This window comes from Archocentrus centrarchus, chromosome 9 (genome assembly GCF_007364275.1).
Source record: "Archocentrus centrarchus isolate MPI-CPG fArcCen1 chromosome 9, fArcCen1, whole genome shotgun sequence".
Classification (NCBI taxonomy): Eukaryota; Metazoa; Chordata; class Actinopteri; order Cichliformes; family Cichlidae; genus Archocentrus; species Archocentrus centrarchus.
Genome location: NC_044354.1, coordinates 26,022,964 through 26,046,430, shown reverse-complemented (window position 1 = coordinate 26,046,430; position 23,467 = coordinate 26,022,964). Strand labels below are relative to the sequence as shown.

At 42.0% G+C, this 23,467-nt stretch overlaps 1 protein-coding gene across 1 annotated transcript; it reads right to left on the bottom strand.

Annotated features, from left to right (window-relative positions):
- Positions 1-8,758: 8,758 nt before the first annotated feature.
- Positions 8,759-12,908, bottom strand: LOC115786207 (uncharacterized protein K02A2.6-like). The gene has a single exon (XM_030738262.1). It carries the CDS (start codon positions 12,906-12,908, stop codon positions 9,060-9,062), a length of 3,849 nt encoding a protein of 1,282 aa, XP_030594122.1. The 3' UTR covers positions 8,759-9,059.
- Positions 12,909-23,467: the final 10,559 nt, after the last annotated feature.

The window sequence follows — 23,467 nt, the reverse complement described above, 5'->3', positions numbered from 1 at the left end:
TGTTCCTTCCTTGGTGCATTTTTCACACACTTCTGATACTGATCACTGCAGACTGGAAACACCCCACAAGAGATGCAGTTTTAGATCCTCTGACCCAGTCTAGCCATCACAGTTTGGACCTTGTCAAACTTTGACCCCTGTCAAAATCAGCGTTATCCGCTTCAGTGATCATAATGTAATGACTCATCAGTGTATTTAACACTTTTCTACTCAATTTGAGCATTCAAAACACTTTCTCAGTACAAACCTTATTCACACTAGTGTTTTCCCCCCTTTTAATCTAAAATTCACACATCAGGGTTGACATCTTGCCTAAAGGTACTTTAACATGCAGGCTGGAGTAGCCAGGGATCAAACCACTGACTTTCTGGCAGACAACCATCGCTGCTTCCTGAGCCACAGCCGTGATAGTTTCAACAACTTCTAAGAAAACTGAAGATACATTTAAGTTTTAATTAAAAAGAAAAAACTGGCTAAAATGCTATTTCTTTCAGCTACTTTCCCACCTTGATCATTTTACATGCACATTCCCTCTAAATCTAGTTAGCTGCATTTCTGTGGAGCTCCACAGTTTATTACAAACACAAGTGAGACTCGCACACATTCTTTTCTGTGCATTCAGGTTGTCTCTTCCATTAATCCTCAGTCCATTAAAGCACTGGATTCTATTAATTTATTTACACCTTATTCATTCTAGTGCTTAAGACAAAAATGGAAATAGCTATTCTGTTCACTCTGAGGATTCCAGATTCCCAGTAGTTCCCAAAGTTTTAACTTCGCCTCCTGGCTAGAAGTGAAATGCTGGATAACCTGCCTGTTGATGCTTTTCAGGTGGTATTTTAGAAGCTGATGTTTTACTCTCATTGTGTCAGTGATTTAGATTTTCGCAGTTGACTCGCTGTGTTTTGATTGGCTGTGTCCAGAAAGTTTTCATTTTGATTTTGTGATGTTTTCTTAAAACGTGCCAAAACAGGCAGCGCCTTCAGGCAGGTTCAAACCCAGAACCTTCTTGCCCAGAGGCCACAGTGCTAACCACAGCAACACTGTGCTGCCCAGTGTAAAAAAAAAAAAAAAAATCCACATAATACACATTTAAAATTTGTTATGTTTAATATTACAAGTTACACTTGTTACAGCTGGGATCTGTTAGCAGTTTTAAGCCAGTACTACATAAACAATGTTGCCTGTCTATGGCATGAACTTTATGCTAAGTTTAGACACCAAATATATCACTGATCCTGAAGGCTCTGTTGAAGCTGTTCGTATAGGACATTCACATTTGGAATTTTACTAATCCAGTCACAGGTACCAATAACAGCTGGATCATCAGATTTCAAAACAGCTCATAGAGGCTTGGTAGCAGGCTCAGAAAGCCCCGGGTTCACTGTGCGGTACGTCCTCTCATTTTTAGATGGTCATTATTTCAGCTGGTTCTGTACTCACATGACTTCTTTTCCTGTATGAGTGTAGTTAAAACAAATTAATGGGAACTCTTTCCAGCCTCCCTGCTTGACACCTGTGAATGAAAACCTGTGCACTAGATGGCGCCCTCAGTCCATGCTTCCTACATGTTGCTGTGGAGCAGCTGGCTTGCTTTGCTGTAATTTAGCACAGTGTCCCTCAGACCATCAGTCAGTCTGTCAGCATGTCAAATGGCTGTCTGTCTCATCAGAGTGAGTGAGTGAGAGCTTGTTATCTGTCTTACACACACACACACACACACACACACACACACACACACAGAAACTTTGTGACTTTCAGTCTAAACCCCATTTTTTTCAGTAAAAAAAAAAAAAGTGTTATGTGTCTCTTTTAGATTTGAGTCTAGAGCATAGTGAGCTCTGTACATATACTATATGTGCGTGTTCATATGGGTGTTGTCAGGTATCAGTGCCAGCTCTCTTCAGCCTGAGTTATTGGTTCTTGGACTGCCATGCAGTCTGGCTGGCTGGAATAACAGGCAGCAAGAGCTGACAGGCTGATAAATGGTTTGTCTCTTCACAGCTGCTCAGCCAGGACCCGACTGGGCTTTAATGGACGGAGAGTCTGTTAGAGATGGAGGGGGGAGAGAGATGTCAGGAGATGACTTAGTGAGCAGATTACAGCTGAAATCAATCAAAGCAGCCATGCTCGGTTTCTCTTTTTGTCTGCCCTGCTTCCTTTCTCTCAGCTTTTTATGCTGCTGTTGTTGTGGTATTCGAACAAATGCTCAGTCTTTGCTCTGAAATATACTCGTATACCGGTTACAAAGCTCAAGTGTGTGTTGGAGAGGATAAAGGCCTAATTTAACATTTAAAAACTGATGTGTTGTTGTGATCTTGCAGCTTACAGCGATCCTTTTTCATTCCTTTTATCTAGCATTACATTATGCCCAGAATTCATCCGCATTCTTTGACAAAGTTAATATTCTTTTAGTTCAGGTCCTGTAACCTTTAGCTTCTTGGCTCTAGTTACATCTATTAAAGGTTATTCCTTTTTAAGGAGTGCAATTAGCCCCAAATGCTAACATAATATGTAATATATACACATTTTTTAGCTTGAAGGCTACTTTTAATCACTAAATTAAGAGCCAAAATAGGGTGACAGGATCATCATTAGAACATGAAAACACAGCAGTATTTCAGAAAACATGACAACATTTCGCTCAGTGAGGACGATGTTTTTTTTCCATCTGATGAATGGAGCCCCAGTCTCTGGTGACAGGTTGATGTCATTTCCTGTTTCTGTGCTACTCAGCAGTGTCCTTGCAGGAGTCTTAAATTGAATTTGGAAGGATGGAAGAGGAGACTTGACTTATGAGGGATTATTTTAACAAAAGACATCCATATGATGTATTTCTCACTATTTCTCAACATGTTGTGATATTAAAATGTTTCTTCCAAACCCCGAAAGCACCGTGTGAAGACTGACAAGGTTGGGCAATATTATGTAGACATTTGCATGCTTGTTAAGAGCTGTATACCCTTTATGACCACACTCAGCTAAAGAAGGAACATTTATGGGGAAAAGTATGGCTTGTAAAGAATAAATGAACTTCATTCATTCTGAACATCCTTTGTTGTAAATATTTCTTTTATGCCCCCAGCCTCTTTTTCCTCATTTTCAAGCTCAGTGTAAAACAAGAGCAGTACTCTTTTTTATGAAATACTTTTATGTTATTTAAACGTCAATGGCATCTCAGGGCCACTTGTGCGGAGTCTACCTTTGGACTTAGTCTATACCATATAAAGCTGTGTAACTTCCTCCTCTTACAAACACTAAAACTCAGTTTTGCTCGCTTGGTTGTTTACAGCCTTACTTGGTCTGACCAGGACCTTATGTTGGCCAATGTTGCAAACTTTAGGTAAATTTATAACTTACAACTCAGTATGTTGTGTCTTCTACACTTGGCATTTTAAAGAATTGTATAAATGGCTTTAAAGTGGTTAAAATCATCATATTGCTCACTCAGTTATTACCCGAAGCAACAGTGAGGTGAGTTCACCTTGGATTCCCTTTGTGTATTCATTGGCAGTGTAAGTACACCTTTGCAGGACAGAATAGGGTACGAAGAAACACTTTATTTAACATAATATTATCTGTAAAAGATAAATGAATGTTAACTTTTATCTATTTTCTCAACAGCTTATGCATTTCAGGGTTGTGGGGGTGAAAGGCGGGGTACCCCACTAGTGCAGGGCCAACCATTAGTGTTGTAATCATTCACACTTATAATCACTCCTATGGTCAATTTATGACTAATTAACCTAACGTGGTTAGGCTAGCATGTGCTTGGACTGTAGGAAGAAGTTGGAGTACCTGGAGGAAACCCACACAGTCACGGGGAGAACATGCAAACTCCACACACCAAGAACTTTCTTCCTGTGAGGCGATAGTGCTAACCACAGTATCATTTTATGGTTTGGCATAATAGTTGATGGTCATGTAGTAAATGTTCATGTATATTGTTAAGTATGCTATTTTACACAGCCCTGGAAGTGGCTGGCAGACAAACTTGAGAAAGACAGACTGCTCAGCTCACTAAGAGAGCCAGACTTCAAAGAGGGGGTGCCCTGCAAGCCATGTGCCAGCTTAATGTTACTGTTTGCTGACATTAAATTTGGCGAGTGTTTAATATGTGCAAATAACAAACAGAAAACTGACCATCAGCACTAAACCACAGTGTTCACATTCATGGTAAACTGTGCACCTGGAGTAGAAGGAAGGGTGTTTTTGACATTTTCATCTATTGCCTGTCTGATAGTTTGGACTCAGTTCATCACTGTTTGTGGTCTAAACTAAATTCTTATCCAAATGTAATATAATACATTGTAGAATGGAAGATTGGAAACATGTTGACTGGTCTGATGAGTCTCAGTTTCCTCTGTGACAGAAATGTCCATCCCTTTATGACCACAGTGTATCCATCTTCTGATGGCTGCTTCCAACAGGATAACCCATCTCGTCGCAAAGCTCCAATCATCGCAAACTGTTTTTTTTTTTTTTGTTTTTTTTTAACCTTGACAATGAGTTCTCTGATCTCAAATGGCCTCCACAGTCAACAGATCTCAATCTGTTGATGTGGGATGTGGTGGAACAGGAGATCCACATCACGGATGTGAGGCTGACTAATCGGCAGCAACTGCTATCATGTCAATATGGACCAAAATCTCTGAGGAATATTTCCAGCACCTTGTTGAATCAGTCGTGAATAATTAACGCAGCTCCGAAGGGTCCAACCCACTAGCACGACTAGCGAGCTGATATGCATGTCAACTCAAAGTCTTGCCAATCTTGTCAAAATATGACTGCCTGCTCTTCTTCCAAATCAAACATGCAGTGGCGACCCCTTGTGCCTACGAGCAGCCAAAAGTACGCACAGATTCTGTTTTGTTCCACATGTGAAGGATGGGGCAACCCCTGTGCTGGCAACAAACATTTGTTTTGATATTTATTACACAACCCTGTGTTCAAAAAGGGTGCTGCCTTCTCCTCATTTAAAAAATGTAATTATTGCACTTCTTCTTTCATTGCTGCGTGTCAGCTCGTGTGTTTCCTGCAGCACGGGATTTTTGTATCAGGTTGCGACAGTTTTGCGTGTGAAGCTAAACAGTGAGGCCACAGAGTACATCCAGATACCTTGGAACTTCTGAGAATAGCAGGCGTCTGTGCACAGTTCACTTCTTTTGCGAGCTTCAAACCTTCCTTTTACGTGAGTGCGCAGCTTCTTCTGATGAACTTGACGAATAAAGGAGGACATAAGGTCAAACCGAATTAACAATACAGGTCATTTCCTCTATAGTGAAACCAGGGTGGTCTCTAGCACAGGATATGATGTTCACGATGAATTAGATTCACTACAAATCGTCAGTTGTCATTTCACAACACCGCCTCTCCATCACATCCCTCACCCTGCTGCAGCTGTCCGCGCCGTCTCTTTTGGTGATGTGCGTTTCTTCTGGATGGAGTCAAACTGCTGGACGACCGTGTGTGCGCATTTCAGGTGGCTGATTGAGTACTGTACAAAGTGCGCTGAGGCAGAAACAAAAACGCTGAGGAAAGCGGCGAGGACTTGTGGGACAAGAGGTGCCCTGTGAATTGTTTGAGTGAACAGGGTCCGTGTGTGTTTGTCTGTGTTTCCATGCAAGTGACAGCTTGCTGCAGTGGCTGACAGCAAATAAACATGTTCCAGTAATTAACCTTGACAGGCCCAATGTGGTGCCAACAGCAGAAACCTGCTAATGACACAATTAATCCATAATTAAGGCATTCTGTCACACCACAGTCACACACACAGTCACTGAGTATTGTGTGTGTGTTGGAAGGATCGGTAGGGAAATGCAGTATATGCTAGAATGGGAGCGACGCACTTTCAGAAATGTTTTTATTGCAAAAGCTCAACAGTAAAAAGCTTCTCTCTGCTTTTACTTATATCTTAATGTAAGAAAAGATCAAAATACAGAAACTCAAAGGCTTAGAAATGTAATCAGTGGAAATACTGACCTTGCATCTATATTCACCATTCCTATTGTGATGGCAGAGTTTCCATAGTTCTCTTATTTTAGATGGTAGACCTCGTGTTAATATTGCTGCCTATTAATCATCAGGCAATGTCTATGCCAGGTTCCGAGCAGATGTATAAATTAAATTATGTGGAGCAATTCAGCAGCCAATAAAATGATAAATGGGATAATGTTGAGAAATGTGTTGGTGGCATTTCATGGTGCCGTACCGTAATCCTCCAGCTTTGTCTTCAGTAACTGAAAAGCATGCTCTGCTGGGGTGAGATCAGGTGGCTGATTTGGCCACTGTTGCTTTTGCAGTAGTCTTTGGGTCATTATCCATTTGCACTCCGGCAAGCTGTCTGATCAGTTTTGCAGCATTTGGCTGAATCTGAGCAGAGACTACAGCCCTGTACACCTCACACTTCATCCTGCTGCTTCTATCAGCAGTCACATCATCAGTGAATACTAGAGACCCACTGGCAGCCATACAGGCCCATGGCATAACATTGCCTCTACCATGGTTGATAAATGATATGCTTCTGTTTCTCTTCTTCTTCATACTTTTCTCTTCCCGTTATTTTAATGGTTTTTTTTTTTGGGGGGGGGGGGGGGGGGGGGGGGTCATTGAATTGCACTATCTTGTGTGTTACTTGCCATTCTTTGGCTTATTGTGGGCTTTTGTGTGTAGCGGTTCAAGGGACTAGTCTAAGGGCAAGTTCCTCTGTAGGGTGGCTGGTGACAGAAAATAAAATCTAAACATGAAGCCTGGCTGCCACCCGTGCAATTGCCAGTGACCGCTACAACACTTGGTATCAACTCCAGATATTTAATCTATTTAATGTGTCATGAAATAATGAGAAAACAGGTCTCACATATCCATGGAACTGTATAAAAGTGGCTGTAATTCCTGAACAGTTAATGCATAAATATCTCTGGTCATCCTTGATGGATCACCAAGACCATAACCTTAATAACACTTAATCAGATGGTCTTCATCTTCTTCCTGGGATTTCCAAATTGATGCCATAGAAGCATCTGCAAAAATCTTGGACGAGTTGGTTCTTACCACAATAATGACAATCACAGGAAATGACAGCATTCTCAGTGGTTTATATTTATTATGATTTTAGCAGTTCTTATTCCTGGTTCTTACTTAGCCATTTGTTTTTGAATTGATATGGTGAATAAAGTGACTGAGGCTCATATGCACCTGATTAAGAGCTACTGAGACCTGGTAACTATGTGATCTAAAACTTGTGCTTCCAGGAGATTTGCGCCACCTAAAGATTCCACTGCCGGGAGCACTGGCAGCTGGCAGCATTTTTAAATGATGATTTCACTTATTGAGGGCAAAATGTTATCCTAACCTACCTGGCCCTGTGTGAAAAAGTAATTGCACCCTAAACTAAACCTAATGACTGGTTGTGCCCCCCTTGGCAGCAACAACTGCAATCAAGCATTTGTCATAACTGGCAATGAGTTTTTCACATCACTGTGGAGGAATTTTGGCCCACTCTTCTTTGCAGAATTGTTTTAATTCAGCTACAGTGGAGAGTTTTCAAGCATGACCAGCCTGTTTAAGGTCATGCCAAAGCATCCCAGTGGGATTTAAATCTGAACTTTGACTAGGCCACTCCAAAACCTTCATTTTGCTTTTTTGAGTCATTCAGAGGTGGACTTGCTGGTTTGTTTGGGATCATTGTCCTGCGACATAATCTGAGTGCTTTTGGGCTTCAGGGCATGAACTGATGGTCTCTGTGTTCCTTTTGGTCAGCAGTGGTTTTCTCCTTGAACTCTCCCAAGGATGCCATTTTTGTCTTTTTCTTATTGTTGATTCATGAACTTTGACCTTAACTTAGAAAAGTGAGGTCTGCAGTTCTTTAGATGTTCTGGGTTCTTTTGTGATCTCCTGGACGAGTCATTGATGCCCGCTTGGAGTCATTTTGGTTGGCCGGCCACTCCTGGGAAGATTCATCACTGTTCCGAGTTTTTTCCATTTGTAGATACAGTAATGGCTCTCACTGTGGTTCCCTGGAGTCCCAAAGCCTTAGAAATAGCTTTGTAACCATTTCCAGACTGATGGTGTCACGGTCCTGGGCCATTTGCCCAGTGCTTTGAGGTTTGTTCTTTTGAGGTTCTGTCATTATTGTATTTCTTCTGTGTTCTGAGTTTGCTTATGGGTTTTGATCCCTAGTTTGTTGTAGTTATACTTATTGTGTTTCATTCCCATTTCTTTTTGTTCTTCTTGTCTCCCTCGCGTCTCTGTGTTCCTGTGTCTGTTTGGTTCCTCTGTGTCATCGTGTGTTCTATATTTAGTTGTATTCCCTGTGTTGCATCAAGTCTGGGTTTGTATCATGTTTGGTCTCTTCCTGTTTTATTTTGACAGTCTCCTGTTCCTTGTGTGTTGTGTTCAGTTTTGCTTTCCCTGTCTCCTTAGTGTCATTCAGTCCACCTGCCCTTCCCAGCTATATTGTCTGTGTTCTTCAGGTCTTTGTCGTGTTACCGTCAGTGTTCCTGCGGTCCACGGTTTGTGAGTTTTCTGTAATCCTGCCTGCCACACAGCACATTATAACAGATGGATGTCAGTGACTTTGTTTCTCAGCTGTTTGAGCTTTTTTCCTGTAACATCTTCAGGAAATAATCATTCATATTCAGCTTGATCTCACTTTAATGACCCAGCAGACCAACATGCACACATAACACTGTACGAGCGGCAGACATCTTTTTTTTGGCACGCTTGTTCTACTCAAGAACACAGTTACAACAATGCTTATAATAGTCTCAGTCTGCCCCCTACTGGGCTCAATGTTACTGCAGCATTAACACATATTGCTGACAACATCAAATAACAAATACTCGTGCAGAAAGCAAATATGTAAGAACAATTAAACATCTACGATACCACATCTCCTCCCCTTCAAGTTGACAGCTTGTACTTGTCTGAAACGTTAAACAGTGGCAGTATAATATACACCAACATAGAACAATATTATATATATTTTTTCTTTTTTTTTTTTTTACTACAAAGAAACATCTGTGAACTTAGAGCACATAACTTCTCCAAGAAAAAAGTCTCTATCTAACAAAGTCTTTGAGATGCACAGGTGAACGTCTCTCTCGCTGAGAACGTCGCACCTCAGGCGCAGCTGGTGCATCAGGCTGAGCCTGGATGTTTGGAGCAGGTGGCAGCTCCTGAGGATCACATGACAAGGCTTGTGAAGTTGTGTCCATTATGGTGGGTAAGCAGTTGTGGGAGCCCGAGTCTGTGTCAGGTCCCGGTTCCCCCTCTGTGTCTAGTTCACTTGGGACAGTGTCTTTTAATCTGGATCTCACCTGATCCACATGTCGTTTCAGGGTTTGACCATTTCCAATGGTGACAGTGTATGACACAGGACCTGATGAGCTCAAGATAACAGCTGGGATCCACTTTGGACCGTAGGAGTAGTTTCTGATGAACACCTTGTCTCCTGGTGCAAAACTTCTCAGTTTCTTCTTTGTGTCATGACTCTCTTTCTGTTTCAGTTGTTTTTGCTGCACTTTGGTTTTTACATCAGGCATGAGCAGGTCAAAAGCTGATCTGAGTCTCCGAGACATCATCAACTCCGCTGGTGACAAGCCTGTTGTTGCATGCGGCGTAATGCGATAACTGAACAGAAATCTTGACAGTCTTGTTTGCAGTGTGTCACCTTTTACTTTCTTCATCCCCTCCTTGAAGGTCTGGACTGCCCTCTCTGCCAGGCCATTGGAAGATGGATGAAAAGGTGCTGATCTCACATGATCAATTCCATTTCGCTTCATGAATGTCGCAAATTCAGCACTTGTAAAACATGTTCCATTGTCTGATACCAACATTTTCGGCAGACCGAACACACTGAAACTCTGTCTCAGTTTCTCGATGGTAGCCTGTGATGTAGGCGATTTCACTGGGTAAATGTCCATCCATTTAGAATGAGCATCCACAATGAGGAGAAACATTTCACCTAAGAATGGCCCTGCATAATCCACATGAATCCTTGACCACGGTGATTCTGGCCATTCCCAGGGGTGTAATGGTGCAGTGGGTGGTGATTTGTGGTGTTTTTGACACTCGTCACATGACTGTACCTCTCTTTCGATACTCTCATCCATCCCCGGCCACCATACATATGACCTTGCCAGGCCCTTCATCTTTGACATGCCTGTGTGAGTCTGGTGCAGAAGTTTCAGTATTTTGTCTCTGCCTTTGGTGGGGATAATTACTCTAGCTCCCCAGAGCACACATCCATCCCTCACACTCAGTTCCATTTTTCTTTGTTGATATGGTTTGAAGCGAGTATCGGTCTGTGCCGGCCAGCCCTTTAAGGTATACTCATGAACTTGGGACAAGATGATATCCTTAGCTGTCCAGCGTTTGAGCTGTGTGGTGTCCACAAGTGTGTCATCTAATACATCCATCATTAAGACTTGTTCTGTCATCTCTTTTTCAGGGGCCGTGTCTGGTACAGGTAATCTGCTAAGCGCATCTGCATTTGCATGGTGTTTTCCAGGTTTGTACACAATGTGGTACTCATAGGCACTCAATGTCACAGCCCATCTTTGCACTCTTGGTGAGCCCATCTGTGGTATAGGCTTCTTCATGTTGAAAAGAGAAATCAGGGGCTTATGGTCTGTATAAATAGTGAAGACTCGACCATACAAATATTTGTGGAATTTCTGGATGCCAAACATTACAGCCAAACCTTCTTTGTCAAGCTGAGAATATCTCTTTTCAGCTGGAGAGAGTGTGCGTGACATGAACCCCAGGGGTCTTTCACTGCCATCATTCATCTTGTGTGACAAAACGGCGCCCACACCGTATGGAGATGCGTCACAAGAGAGAATTAACTCTTGGTCTGCTGAGTAATGAACCAACACATCTGCTGAGTTCAACAGAGCCTTTGATTTCTGAAAAGCTTCTTCTTGCTTCTTTTGCCATGTCCAACGCATGTCCTTCCTTAAGAGTTCATGCAGGGGGGCCAGCAGTGTTGCCAGATTGGGAAGGAACTTGTTGTAATAGTTTAGCAAACCTAAGTATGCTTTGAGTTCTGTGACACTTGTAGGAGTAGGAGCGTCCATGATGGCTTTAACTTTCTTTTCTACAGGGTGCAGCCCCTGTGCATCCACTTTGTGCCCCAAGTACTCCACGTCATTTTGCATGAAGACACACTTACTTCTTTTCAATCGTAAGCCTGCCTCTTTCAACCTGACCAACACCTCATCCAGGTTCTTTAGATGATCTGCCTCATTCACCCCGCTCACCAAAATGTCATCTAAATACACAGCCAATAGGGGTATCCCTTTCAAAAGGCCTTCCATGGTCCTCTGGAAAATGGCTGGAGCAGAAGCCACTCCAAAAGGCAGTCTGTTATATGTGAACAGCCCCCGGTGTGTGTTCACTGTCACATACTTTTTGGACTTGTCATCCAGGAGTATTTGCTGGTAAGCGTGGCTCATATCCAGTTTTGAGAACTGCTTTCCTCCAGAAAGTGCAGCAAACAGGTCCTCCACTCTGGGTATTGGATACTGTTCCAGAGAAGCTACTGTGTTTACAGTAAGCTTGTAGTCTCCACACAACCTTACTGTCCCTATAGGCTTCAGAATCGGCACAACAGGTGCCGCCCATTCAGCATATTTCACAGGTGAGATTATGTTTTCTTTTAGCAGTCGGTCTATTTCCTCATCTACTTTTGCTCGCATGGCAAACGGAACTGATCGTGGACGGAAAAATCGTGGGGTAGCATCCCGTTTTACATGAATGGTTGCTTTTGTGCCTTTCAGGGTGCCCAACTCCTCTTTGAACACATCCTCATGTTTGCTTAAAACTTGCTGTAGTGTGTTATTTTCTGTTGTCTTTACCTGGTGCACCTTCTTAGCTTTGTGTTTGTTTTTGATTTCTCTCCAGTCCAGGTGTATTTCCTCTAGCCAGCCTCGTCCTAGCAAGCTGGGGCCATCCCCTTCGACCACCACAAGGGGCAGTGTTTTCCTCTGCTGCTTGTACCTGACTCTGACAGCTGTTACACCAATCACCTTCACAGGATCCCCTGTGTATGATTCCAGCTTGATTTTGGCAGGCCTCAGGCTGGGGAGTTTGCAGCATTTCCAAGTCTGTTCATTTGTAACTGTTAGGCAGCATCCAGTATCAATTTCAAAGGTTAAAACTTGATCATTAAGTTCCATATCCACAGTGTAGGGGTCTACTTTTCTCAGGTGCACTGCACTCCGGCGCCCTAATCTGTACAGTTTACTCTGATGCTCTTGGATACACTTGATACAGTTAAGTGCGAATGAGTCCTCTTCTGAGCTCTCACTTTTACTTCCATCACCTATCTCATGAACTTTGTGAGAATGGTAGTGTGAACTCTGCTTTTTGTCTGTCTTTTCAGTTTTTAGTCCATACTTCTTCTGGTTCTGTTTAGCTTTGTTCCTACATGCTCTTGTTATGTGGCCTACTTTGCCACAAACATAACATTTTTCTTGTTTGTACTTACAGTTGGCTGCTGTGTGATTGGTTCCTTTGCATCGATAACAGTCTCTGCTTTCTCCTTTAAATGTACGAGCCTCCTGCGACCCTCGGGTGACGCTGAAACATTTTGCTGTCGCACCTGAGGTCCGTAGGTCCTGGGCATTTTTATTTACGGTCTCCAGTGACACAGCGATTGACAGAGCCTTGTCAAACGTGAGGTCTGTTTCTGACAGGAGACGCCTCTGAATTCTGTCGTCATTAATTCCGCAGACGATCCGGTCTCTCAGCCTCTGTTGCAACGTGTTGCCATAGTTACAATCCTGCGCTAAGCGACGCAGCTCGGCCACGTACTCCATGACAGTTTCACTGGGCTTGCGGTTGCGGGAATCAAATTTGTACCTTTGCACAATTTCACTGGGCTTTGGTTCAAAGTGGTTTTTCATCAGTTACAAGCTCTTGGAAAGTTTTGTCCTTTGGCTTGGCTGGGCTGAGAAGGTTACGCATCAGGCTGTAGGTCGATGCTCCAACGACACTTATTAATATTGCCTTTTGCCTGTCTGCGTTAGTAATCCCATTAGCTGCGAAAAACTGCTCCAGTATTTCACTGTACTCATTAGGGTTTAATATTTTTCCCGAAAATGACATGAATCAAATCCCGGGAAATGACGAGCCATTTCCCGGGAATCCCGGGAAAAAGTTTATTTATTTTTTTTATTTTAATTAGGCCTTCTGTAGCCTGTGTCGGCCTTAACCTATTCTGATATTGTAGAGGTAGCTTTCCAGCTATGTCCTGTTATGCCCAGTAGGGGGTAACGTCGGCTTGATTAACGCAATAAAACCTACATCTCGACATTGGAGTGCTCGAGCTATGCGGTGTTGTATCGTTCCTCAACACTCCCTTAACAAATATAATTCGAATATTCCTCCATTGTACATGGAATTATTCCAAGATATTTTACAACTGCTGGTGCAAAACAATACGGTTCATCTCCACAGCATTGATAAAGACTCAGCCACGCTGTCGTGGCGACATCTGTTGCACTATATCTCCACCAGTGGAACGCTGTAATAGTCATTGAAAAGTTAACTACGGTACTACACTATAATATGACATAACACAGGGCCTTGAGTAATGCACTACGACTTGGTCATTGCCATTCTGACAACAGCAAATTTATAACACCGTGTCTGAGGGTTAAAGTAGGTTCGCTGTGAATCGTCTTTTGAAAAACTGGCCAATCCTTATAGCCTAAAAAATATACATTTTACTCAACTCCATTTTAAAAGCGAAATATGTTAAAGCAATCTATTTCATGATAATTTCTTCACACATTAGGCCCGTATCCTAATTCATGGTTGTTAGTAAGCGGCTGCAAACGAGGAAAAGAAACACTCGAAGTTAAACAGATATTTCTTTATTGTTCAGGGCAGGCATATTTTATAGGCTATATAATGCAATATAACAATATATAATAATATAAAATGATATAATACAAAATACTTTAGGGTAAACACATTGCCTACGATTTCAACAAATTAAAGAGGAAAAAAGTACAACTGTGTAATACCTCTATTAAAACGCTTGAGATGAAGGCTGAAGCCTTAAACGGAGGCTGAACGTGCCTGAAATGAAGAGTAATGCTTTTCGCATTAAACGAACCCTTCTCTCAATATTTCCTTAAATTTAACATTCTGAAGCTTTCTTTTCTTTCTGAAAGTCAAATCGACGCGCGCGACTTTTTTCCCGGTTTCCCGTCTAACGTTTCCCGGGAAACGGGAAATGGTTCTGATCGCATTTCCCGGGAATCCCGGATCCCGGGATTAAACCCTAGTACTCATCCCACGTTTGGCTTTTGGGATCGTACGGTGCCAACGTACCGATTGTAGCCATGTTTCCTCTTCGTATCCCCGCTCTCTCTCCCTCTGTCTTTTAGCCAAACCTGTCGCAGGCTCCCGTCACTCTTTTTGTTTTACTTCTCTTCTGAGTAATCCTCGTCGCCAAAAAGATGTAACATCTTCAGGAAATAATCATTCATATTCAGCTTGATCTCACTTTAATGACCCAGCAGACCAACATGCACACATAACACTGTACGAGCGGCAGACATCTTTTTTTTGGCACGCTTGTTCTACTCAAGAACACAGTTACAACAATGCTTATAATAGTCTCAGTCTGCCCCCTACTGGGCTCAATGTTACTGCAGCATTAACACATATTGCTGACAACATCAAATAACAAATACTCGTGCAGAAAGCAAATATGTAAGAACAATTAAACATCTACGATACCACATTTCCCATAATAAATGAAAACATCATTTGAAAACAGCATTTACTCAGGTTATCTTTGTCTAATATTAAAATTTGTTTGATGATCTGAAACATGTAAGTGTGACATAAATGCAAAAAAAAAAAAAAAAAAAAAAAAAGAAATCAGGGGTGGGCTGAATGATGATAATACATTTAAACAGCACTTCCAAACATGCGCCAAGTACAAATACATTCTCAAAATATTCACATTTAATTAACCATCCATTTACAAAACAGATAATGAACAGTCTGAGGTATCTTAACAAAGCTCAGTTTCTCTGCCATTACAGAGAAATACTATTGTTGTAATGCAAACACACGTCCCATCTTACTACCTTCAATTTAGTATGGCAGGCCATGGCTAACTACTGTGTCTGTAACAAAGGCTTCAGGTCTCTGGCTGGGATGAATTAACTCTCATTCAGTTGCAGCACAGTGCTTCATGGTGCAAAAAACCCCTCTAAAAGACCAAAAAAACAAACAAACAAAAAACAAACTATGAATTGATCTAGCCTCTACTCCAAGGCCAGTTTTAACACATCTAAATGAACGAGGCGGGGACTGGTTGAATGAAAATTGTTGGACTGATGAAGTCAGTTGCTCTGCAGTCATGCAAAAAACCTCACTGCAGATTCTTCCTGCGTCAGCCAATGTTTTGCTACAATATTGTGTTGCTTAAGGAGTCCAGTCACAGCTAGGATGTGCAAGCTAAGCAAGAAGCTACAGAAATGTGAAAAAGCTACCTATTTTCATACTTAATTTTCTGTTTATCTCAGTTTCTCTGGCTCCATTGTTTACTTATCAGATTCCAGATTTTCTCTCCTTGTGCTGGTGCAGCGAGTCTGCTGAGTAACCAGCAGATCTCAATTTCATGGGAGCCTAAGGGTAGAGCAAGATCTGAACACAGACCACAGCCCACTGAGACTATTTTTATACAAATTACATATGCTAGAAGCGTCTATTGGGAAATTATTGCTGAAGACATTTACATCATGTCAGCATTCATGTCCAGTTTTTCCTTGAAGCAGTTGTTGCTTTAATAGCCGAGATGTAGTGAACATTTGGAGATTTCAAAGTTTTAACGGTTAACAGAATCGGAGTGGAGATACTTTTTAAAGTAAATGCTACTACCTTTAAAAAGACCTATTCGAGATTGGAGGGACTCATAAATGTTTTATGATAATATTAGGATCAACAAATCTATTTTTGCAAACACAGGAGTCACCCCTCCTGCAACAAATAGAGGTTTAAGGCGCTTCTGCACTGGCTTTATTTTTCAGACCTGGTACTAAGAAGACAGTACTACAGTACTACTAATGGAAAGCACACTTATAAATGTAGAGTCAAATATATCAGTTAGAGTCAGATAATCAAACTGAATTTCTCTCACAGTGTGAAAAAGGTGGCTAGGATTTCATGCGATGCTTATAATAAAATGAATCGATAGAATAAGTGTTTCGGCCTGCCCACCGTATTGAGCAGCACTGAGTTGAATGCAGACTATTGAAACTGGGCCAAATAAAATAAAAGAACATTTATAGTATCAGACCAGCTGATATCCCGTTGCACAAAACGACAACACTTGCCCGACACTTGAGCTACCCATTATTTCAACTCTGCTGACGCTACACAAACTTTACAGTGCCAAGTCCTGTTCACAGCCCTGCCACGCTGTTTATAACTTTGACAGCTTTATTATGTACTTTGTATACAGCGTCAGCAACGAGTCACATTCCTGGCGTTCATAAATAGACTTACAGGTGATTTTGTGGCTGTCAGGGTGTTTGCTAGACAGTCATGACTGATTTATAGTCAGAGTGTCAAACACAACCTGAGTAATCCAGCAGGAAAAGAAAGACGAAACTGTGCTCTCAGGTATGCTGCAACTGTGTAAACACCCACAGACACAGACACACACACACTTGCAGAAAAAACACACAATGCAGACAGTTGTGTTTTTAAATTCTGGTTCCTGTGTGTGTTTTAGATATGTTTGTGCTGCGTTCAGTGCACTGTATGTGTGACAATAGTTCACCCCACGCACACAAAAACACACACACACACACACACACACACACACTGGTGATTGTTTTTGTCAGGGTGTGTCAGCACCACTGACAGGCAGGAGGAGACGATGAAGGACACTGGTTGGCTGAGGCTCAGGCCGAGCCACTTCCTGTACGCGCACAGTTTAGTTGGAGTCTTGGAGAAGTCCTATGTAGGACAAAGGCAGCCTGCGGCTAACTCCCCCTCCCTATTACCACTGTCTGTAACGCTCCAAATGAAGAAGAAAAAAATCCCTCATCTCGCTTGACTCATCGCTCATCACTAGCAAAGAGAGACTACAAGAGCTGCGTGGATCAAAGACTAGATGTCTTGTCCCCCTCCCCTTCCTTAAATTCATCTAAAAAACCACAGTGAGGGCTGTATGTATGTATGCATGCATGCGTGTGTGTCTGCGCGTGTGTGCTGGAAGGGAGCAGCTTGCCAAGCTCCTCAACTTGAAGCGTGTGTTTATGTACTTTGTCACTCAAGAAAATGAGATGTGTAAATCCAAATGTCAGCGAAGAAGAGATTTCTGACAGCGCCGAGCATCATGTTCCAGATTTTTTCCTCCTCCTTCACTTTTGGCTGGCTGGACGCACTGCTGACTGCTTCACGGCTGAAAGAGAGAGAAGATCTGAGCACTGATAGGAAGGAACGAGAAGAAGGGGGAATGATGGTAGATTATATTTCACGAAAAAAAAAGGGGGCCATATAACAGCCAAGGTCAGCTCTGTGTGTGCAACTGTCAGTGTATGACAGCATGCACTTACTACTTATGGATGGTTTCTGTTTGCGTGTGTGTGCACGCGAGCAGATGCTTTCAGAGTACAGATTGGACTGAGGCTTCTTGCAGTATTCCAGTCACACAGTAATGGAGGGGAAGATATGTATGTGGACTGTGTGTGTGTGTGTGTGCATATGTGTGTATATGTCGCCAGCATTCAGTGGCCCTGCCATTCAGTGGTACGCACGCAGGGTTGACAGCTCCCGCTTAAAATGTGTCACTCGACATTACCCAGAAAGCACCAGAGAGAGAGGGGAAGGGTGAGTGGAATGGAGGATGGGGCTGTAGATGTGTGTGTGTGTGTGAGTCTGTGTGGCACTTGCTAATAAACAGAAACACAGTGATACAATAGTTTGTCCCCCTCCTTTTTTTTTTTTTTTAACTACTACATGTGTATTCTGAGCCAATAACCAGATGCTGTTGCTCAGATCTGATTCGTAAGTTGCACTGGTTCTTGACTCTAGGGCTAGAGGCACCCAAGGGTTCCTGACAGAAGTCTTGTACACACACACACACACACCCCCACCATGCAAAACGAGCAGGTTCCTTTCACAGGGTAAAGAAGCGTTACCTAATAATGTCACTTACAATACAACTGGAAAGCCATCAAATATTTGATTTATATAGAAATCGAGCAGAGTTAGTTCAAGCAGGCCACAAAGTTCAGCTGCAATGGAAGCCCACACACAGGGCTCAGCTCATGCTCTGCTATTTAGTCTGCACACCTGCAAGCTGCTTTGGAACCCACCATCTCCTCCTCTCATGCTGTTTTCAACATCATATCTCTAGATACTGATGCGTCCTCCATTCTGTGCCCAGGTCTTGCTGCTATTCTCTGAGTCAAACATACAGGCCTGTGCACATAAACGTGAGCTGCATTTTAGTAGCAAGTTTTACATTCCTACTAAAATGCAGCTCATTGCTGAGAACAAGCAGAAGCTCAAACTTAGACTTAAAAAATGAAAATAACACAATCTGTCAATGTTGCACATTTGCACCTTCAATTAATTATGAGAAAAGTTTCTTGTACTCAGAAACATGAACGGAAGCTCCATGAAGACATTGTTTCTGCTTGCTAATCAAGTGCAGCACATGACAAAGTCAACAACTTTGGCGTCACACAAATCGGACAGACTAAATATGAACATCGCTTCCACGGTTTTCTCATTTCATTGTTTTGACTTGGTATAGAAATTAAAAGCATTTAAAACAAATTTGGATTCATACATAAATAACAAAATAAAATCTAATGAATAAAACACACACATGGACTCTGAGCATACACAAAACTCTTTAGTCCGAACAGGAGCGATGATAAATAGAGTAGCCGAAATTAGAAACGCTTTCAGATTGTTTTTGCACTTTTAAAATGCAACGCCGGTTTTGGTGTCACATTTAAGGACATGCTTTTTCATTTTTAAATTACAAATTTGTGTGTTAAGCAAATGTGATGTAAAGAGAGAGCGAGAGAGAGAGTGCTGGAGCAGAGTTCAGACCTGGTCCTGGGTTCCATACAGTAGTTACACTGTTTCCTTAAGATGAATGCAGTGATAATTTGTTAATATTAAAAATATGTTAAATGTCACAGCTTAAGATCATGCGGTACCTTCAGAGAGGTGTCCAATTTTGTTTGGCACCTTAACGCTAAATGACACTGAAACAACATTTGTGCTTCAAGCATATAAACATGCACCTGGTGAACCTTGCCAAGTACGCCAGGTGCATACCGAGTATTAAGGCTGGTAAATCTGACTAACTAGACTGGGGCTAAAAAGGTTTCTTTCTTGCTGTGTTTATGCTTGTTATGATAAATTGAAAAATACAGTAGGTGTTTGGCTGTGTAAAGCGGTCAGATCAAGCTGGATTACAGGAGTTAAGAGCCACATGTCAAAACACGTCTTTCAGCCTGCCCTGGGGCTCCATAACAACAACCCCCATCCCTCGAAAATCCAACCACCACCATTCTTCTCATGTCACTCAGTCCCTATCCAAAGGCACAATCAACACTCTCAGCTCCATTTCCTGCCAATGTGCATGCTGACATGACACACACACACACACACATGCTATACACATTCACAAGCAACAAAAGGTAATATCAGTTACATGTAGTGCCCCTAGCATTGTGTGCATGAGAACGGTAGAATTTTTAAAAATGTAAATCAGTAAATCTTCCTTGTGTCTTGTGTTTGGGTTTGTAGGAGCTATGTACAGCAATTTTTCAGATACATAAGAGCAGTTTTCTGTCATTCATACTTTATACTGAATTTATCGTTTTTTTGCATTGATATTATATAAATGTGTGATGAACCCAAGAGGCAACCCCCCTTGAAAAATGAAATGCAGTTTTTGAAACCAACTACATGAGTCTCTCCCATAGATTGTACGATATATAAAATACAAAGAAACCTCCAGCAGAACCAGGTTCAGGGAGGGGCGGCCATCTGCCGCAGCCGGTTGGGGGTGAGGGGAGGGAGACAGGACAGAAGACATGCTGTGGAAGAGAGCCAGAGATTAATAATAACTAATGATTAAATGCAGAGTGGAGTATAAACAGAGTAAAAAGAGGTGTATGAAAAAAGCAATACTCAGTGCATCATGGGACCCCCCCCCCCCCCCCCCCCCAACAGCATAGGCCTATTGCAGTGTAACTCAGGGATGGTTTAGGGTCACCTGATCCGGACTGTTCAGATTGGAGGACATGTTGCAAAATACAGTAGTAAAAACAGAGATTGATGTTACAGAGGTTGAAGCCATCTTTTCTACAGTCTTTGTGGTTGGTCCCCAAACCTTTTTATATTGGTCATGGTGTATACTGTGTTCTAATAACATCTTAGTTTTATGTCGTTCATCATCCTTTATCCGTAGTGTATATGAAGTCCCTGAACACTGAGTTTCTACCTAAATTTATGCACATTTTAACAATGAAGTTTATATTTTATTTTGTATTTCTGTGTAGTCATAATCAAATGCCTGAATGCCACTAAATTATAGCAGATTCAATTATAGTTCAGGGTTTTTACACCTTATAATAAAAAGATATTTTCATAGCTTACTGCAGATACACACTGTCGGGAGACATTGTTTGAGAAGCGAGTTTATGCCAGCCACTGGTCCCTCAAATTCCTTCGCTTTACATTTCTGTCTCAGGTTTAACTTGGCAACACACTTCAGCCCCCCAGGCAAAAACACAACATACGCCACCAGACGCCAGATTTCCACCACTCCAAGGGAAGGATGCCATTGCTTTGCATATTCCTTTTAACTAGCTGAACTTCTGTTTTCGCTTTGCAGCAGTCATTATAAAAATTAGTATTCTTTCCAAGGCTGCCAGATCTCATAAGGGGCCTGAGTACATTTTTCAATTTTTTTTTTTTGCCTTGGTTATAAAAAAAAACCCTGGATGTTGTGAAACAAGCTTGGCATTGGAATAATGTGTAACCTGGTTTGTATTTTTGTGTAGCTTAGAGAGTAAAGCGGTTCAGTGCATGTCACTAACCCCAGCAGTGGTTGGCTGTCACTTAGGCCAGCTGTATTAAAGATGTATGCATTGGTTCAGGGAGGCGCTTTGGGTAAAAATGTTAAATATTATGTTTCTTTCTCATTTCCTGCCTCCTTTGATTTCTCTAAGAAGAAAAGAGATACTTTAAGAACCGATATTTCAAGTTCCCTTATGACAGACAGAAGAGAAGAAGAGGACTAACTGAAGGAGATAAAAGTGATGGACGGCATGCTAAGTAGATATTTTACTCCAGTGTAAGTGTGTCATGACAGGGAGGATTATGATGTGACACAGAGCTGCTTGGTAGGCCTAAAGCCACTGATTGACACATGTCAGTGATATTTGTAAAAGGCTCTACCAATGGGTGTCAGATAAGTCAATCAGGCTGAGTGAAACAACATGTGTCTGACATTGTCGGTTATGAATTTTACATGAACTTGATGCCGCAGTGCTGCATTTTCCCAGAGGCAGGAAAATTGTTGAGGAGAAATGGGGGTTTGGGTGGGTTGGGGTGGGGGTGGGGGTGGGGTCGCAGCTCAGGCTGGGACTTGATTGATCACCCCTCTTGCCCCCCACTGAAGATGATTGGTAACTGCTTTACTGATAAAAGCAAGCAACACTCGATCACATAACAAACCAGATGTTTTACAGTGACCTCATAAGTTGACTTATATAACCTATTGATACTTACTTAACTTGCAGTAGTTATTTATATTAAAGGGTGCACTTTAATTCACTGTAAATATGGGCCACTGGATTCACAGTCTGTGTAGGCTCTGCATAGGACCAATGCACAACCATCCCAGGCTTTTAAGCAGAGCCTTTTACAAATATCACTGACACCGTCATTCTCAGTCTGCTCACCAAGGATTCCAGTGAGCTGCCGTGGAGAGGGTTGTGACCTGGTGTGATAAACATAAAACTTCACATAAATACCTGCAAGACTGTTGAGGTGATGTTGGATCCCAGATCAGCTGGTGACCAGAACCCTGTAATCATACACAATAAAGCCATTAAACAGGTGACCTCATACAAATACCTTGGTGTTCACATTGACAGTGACCTGAGTTGGCGGACACATGTTGCCACGGTGTCCGCCAGCATTCATCAGCATCTTCATTATCTGCGCAGACTCCGTTTATTCAGAGTTTGTAAAAATATAATGGTAATTTTCTATAGAGCAACAATAGAGTCAGTACTCCGGTACGGTCTAACTAGCTGGTTTGGAAATTTAACAGTTAAATCCAAAACGCAAATCCATAATCTAATAAGAACAGCGGGCAAAATTATGGGTCACACTCCCCCCAACCTTCAATAACTCTTTGACCGAGCAATTATTGCACAGGCAAATAGCATCTTGACGGACAGCTCCCATGTTCTGCACACGGAGTATGTGCTGCTGAATTCAGGAAGGAGGTACAGGGTTCCTCTTTGTAAATATAACAGGTACAAACTTTCATTTATACCCCTATCAATCAAGGCAATCAACGAGCTAACATGATGAAGAAGTACATATGGCAAGTTGTATAGGTTCTTAAATTGTATATTGGTTTTATATTTACAGTTCTATTTTTTCTATGTAAATTATTCTGTTTTATTGTTTTTTATTGTATTTATCGTATTGAGTGGTGGTCTTGTTCTGTTTTATTGTGCAGGGGTACCCTCTTCTTCTTCTTTTTAAACCAAGATAAATTTCTCCCAAGGGAGACAAATAAAGAATCTTGACTTGACTTGACTTCCCTCATCCTTCCTGTCCCTGGCCACCTCCTACAGCTCTTTGGGAAGAGGGTGCACTGTGATGTTCCCAAGTCAGCTGAGAGACATAATCTATCCAACATGTTCTAGGAGGTACCTAGGAAGCATACAGGTCAGATGCCTAAATCACTTCAACTTTTGATCCAGTGGAGCAGCTGCTCTCCTCTTAGCCTTTCCTGAGGTCCCGACATTCTTTGAAGGAAACTCACTTCCCTGTATCCACGATCATGTTGTGGTCAGTACCCACAGCTCATGTTTCATAGGTGAGGAAGAGTAGATAGAAAATAGAACACAGATTACCGCAGCAGACCAACAAAGCTACTCCATCTTTGTAGATGCTGCACCAGTTCCTCTGTCAATCTCTCCCTCTGTTATTCGCCAACTATTGAACAAGACCACAGGATACTCGAACTCCTCCACACAAAAATGGCAACTAACAAAAATATGTTCTAAATCTCATGTTCTTCTTCTTTTCTCCTCTGACTCCTCCATGGTTATAAACCATAAACACACGTGTGTGCACTTGGCCAGGGGGTAAGGGAAACACTGTTGTTGCTGACTGAGATCACAGGACTAAGGCAGAGAGTAGTGGGGCTTGACTGGCT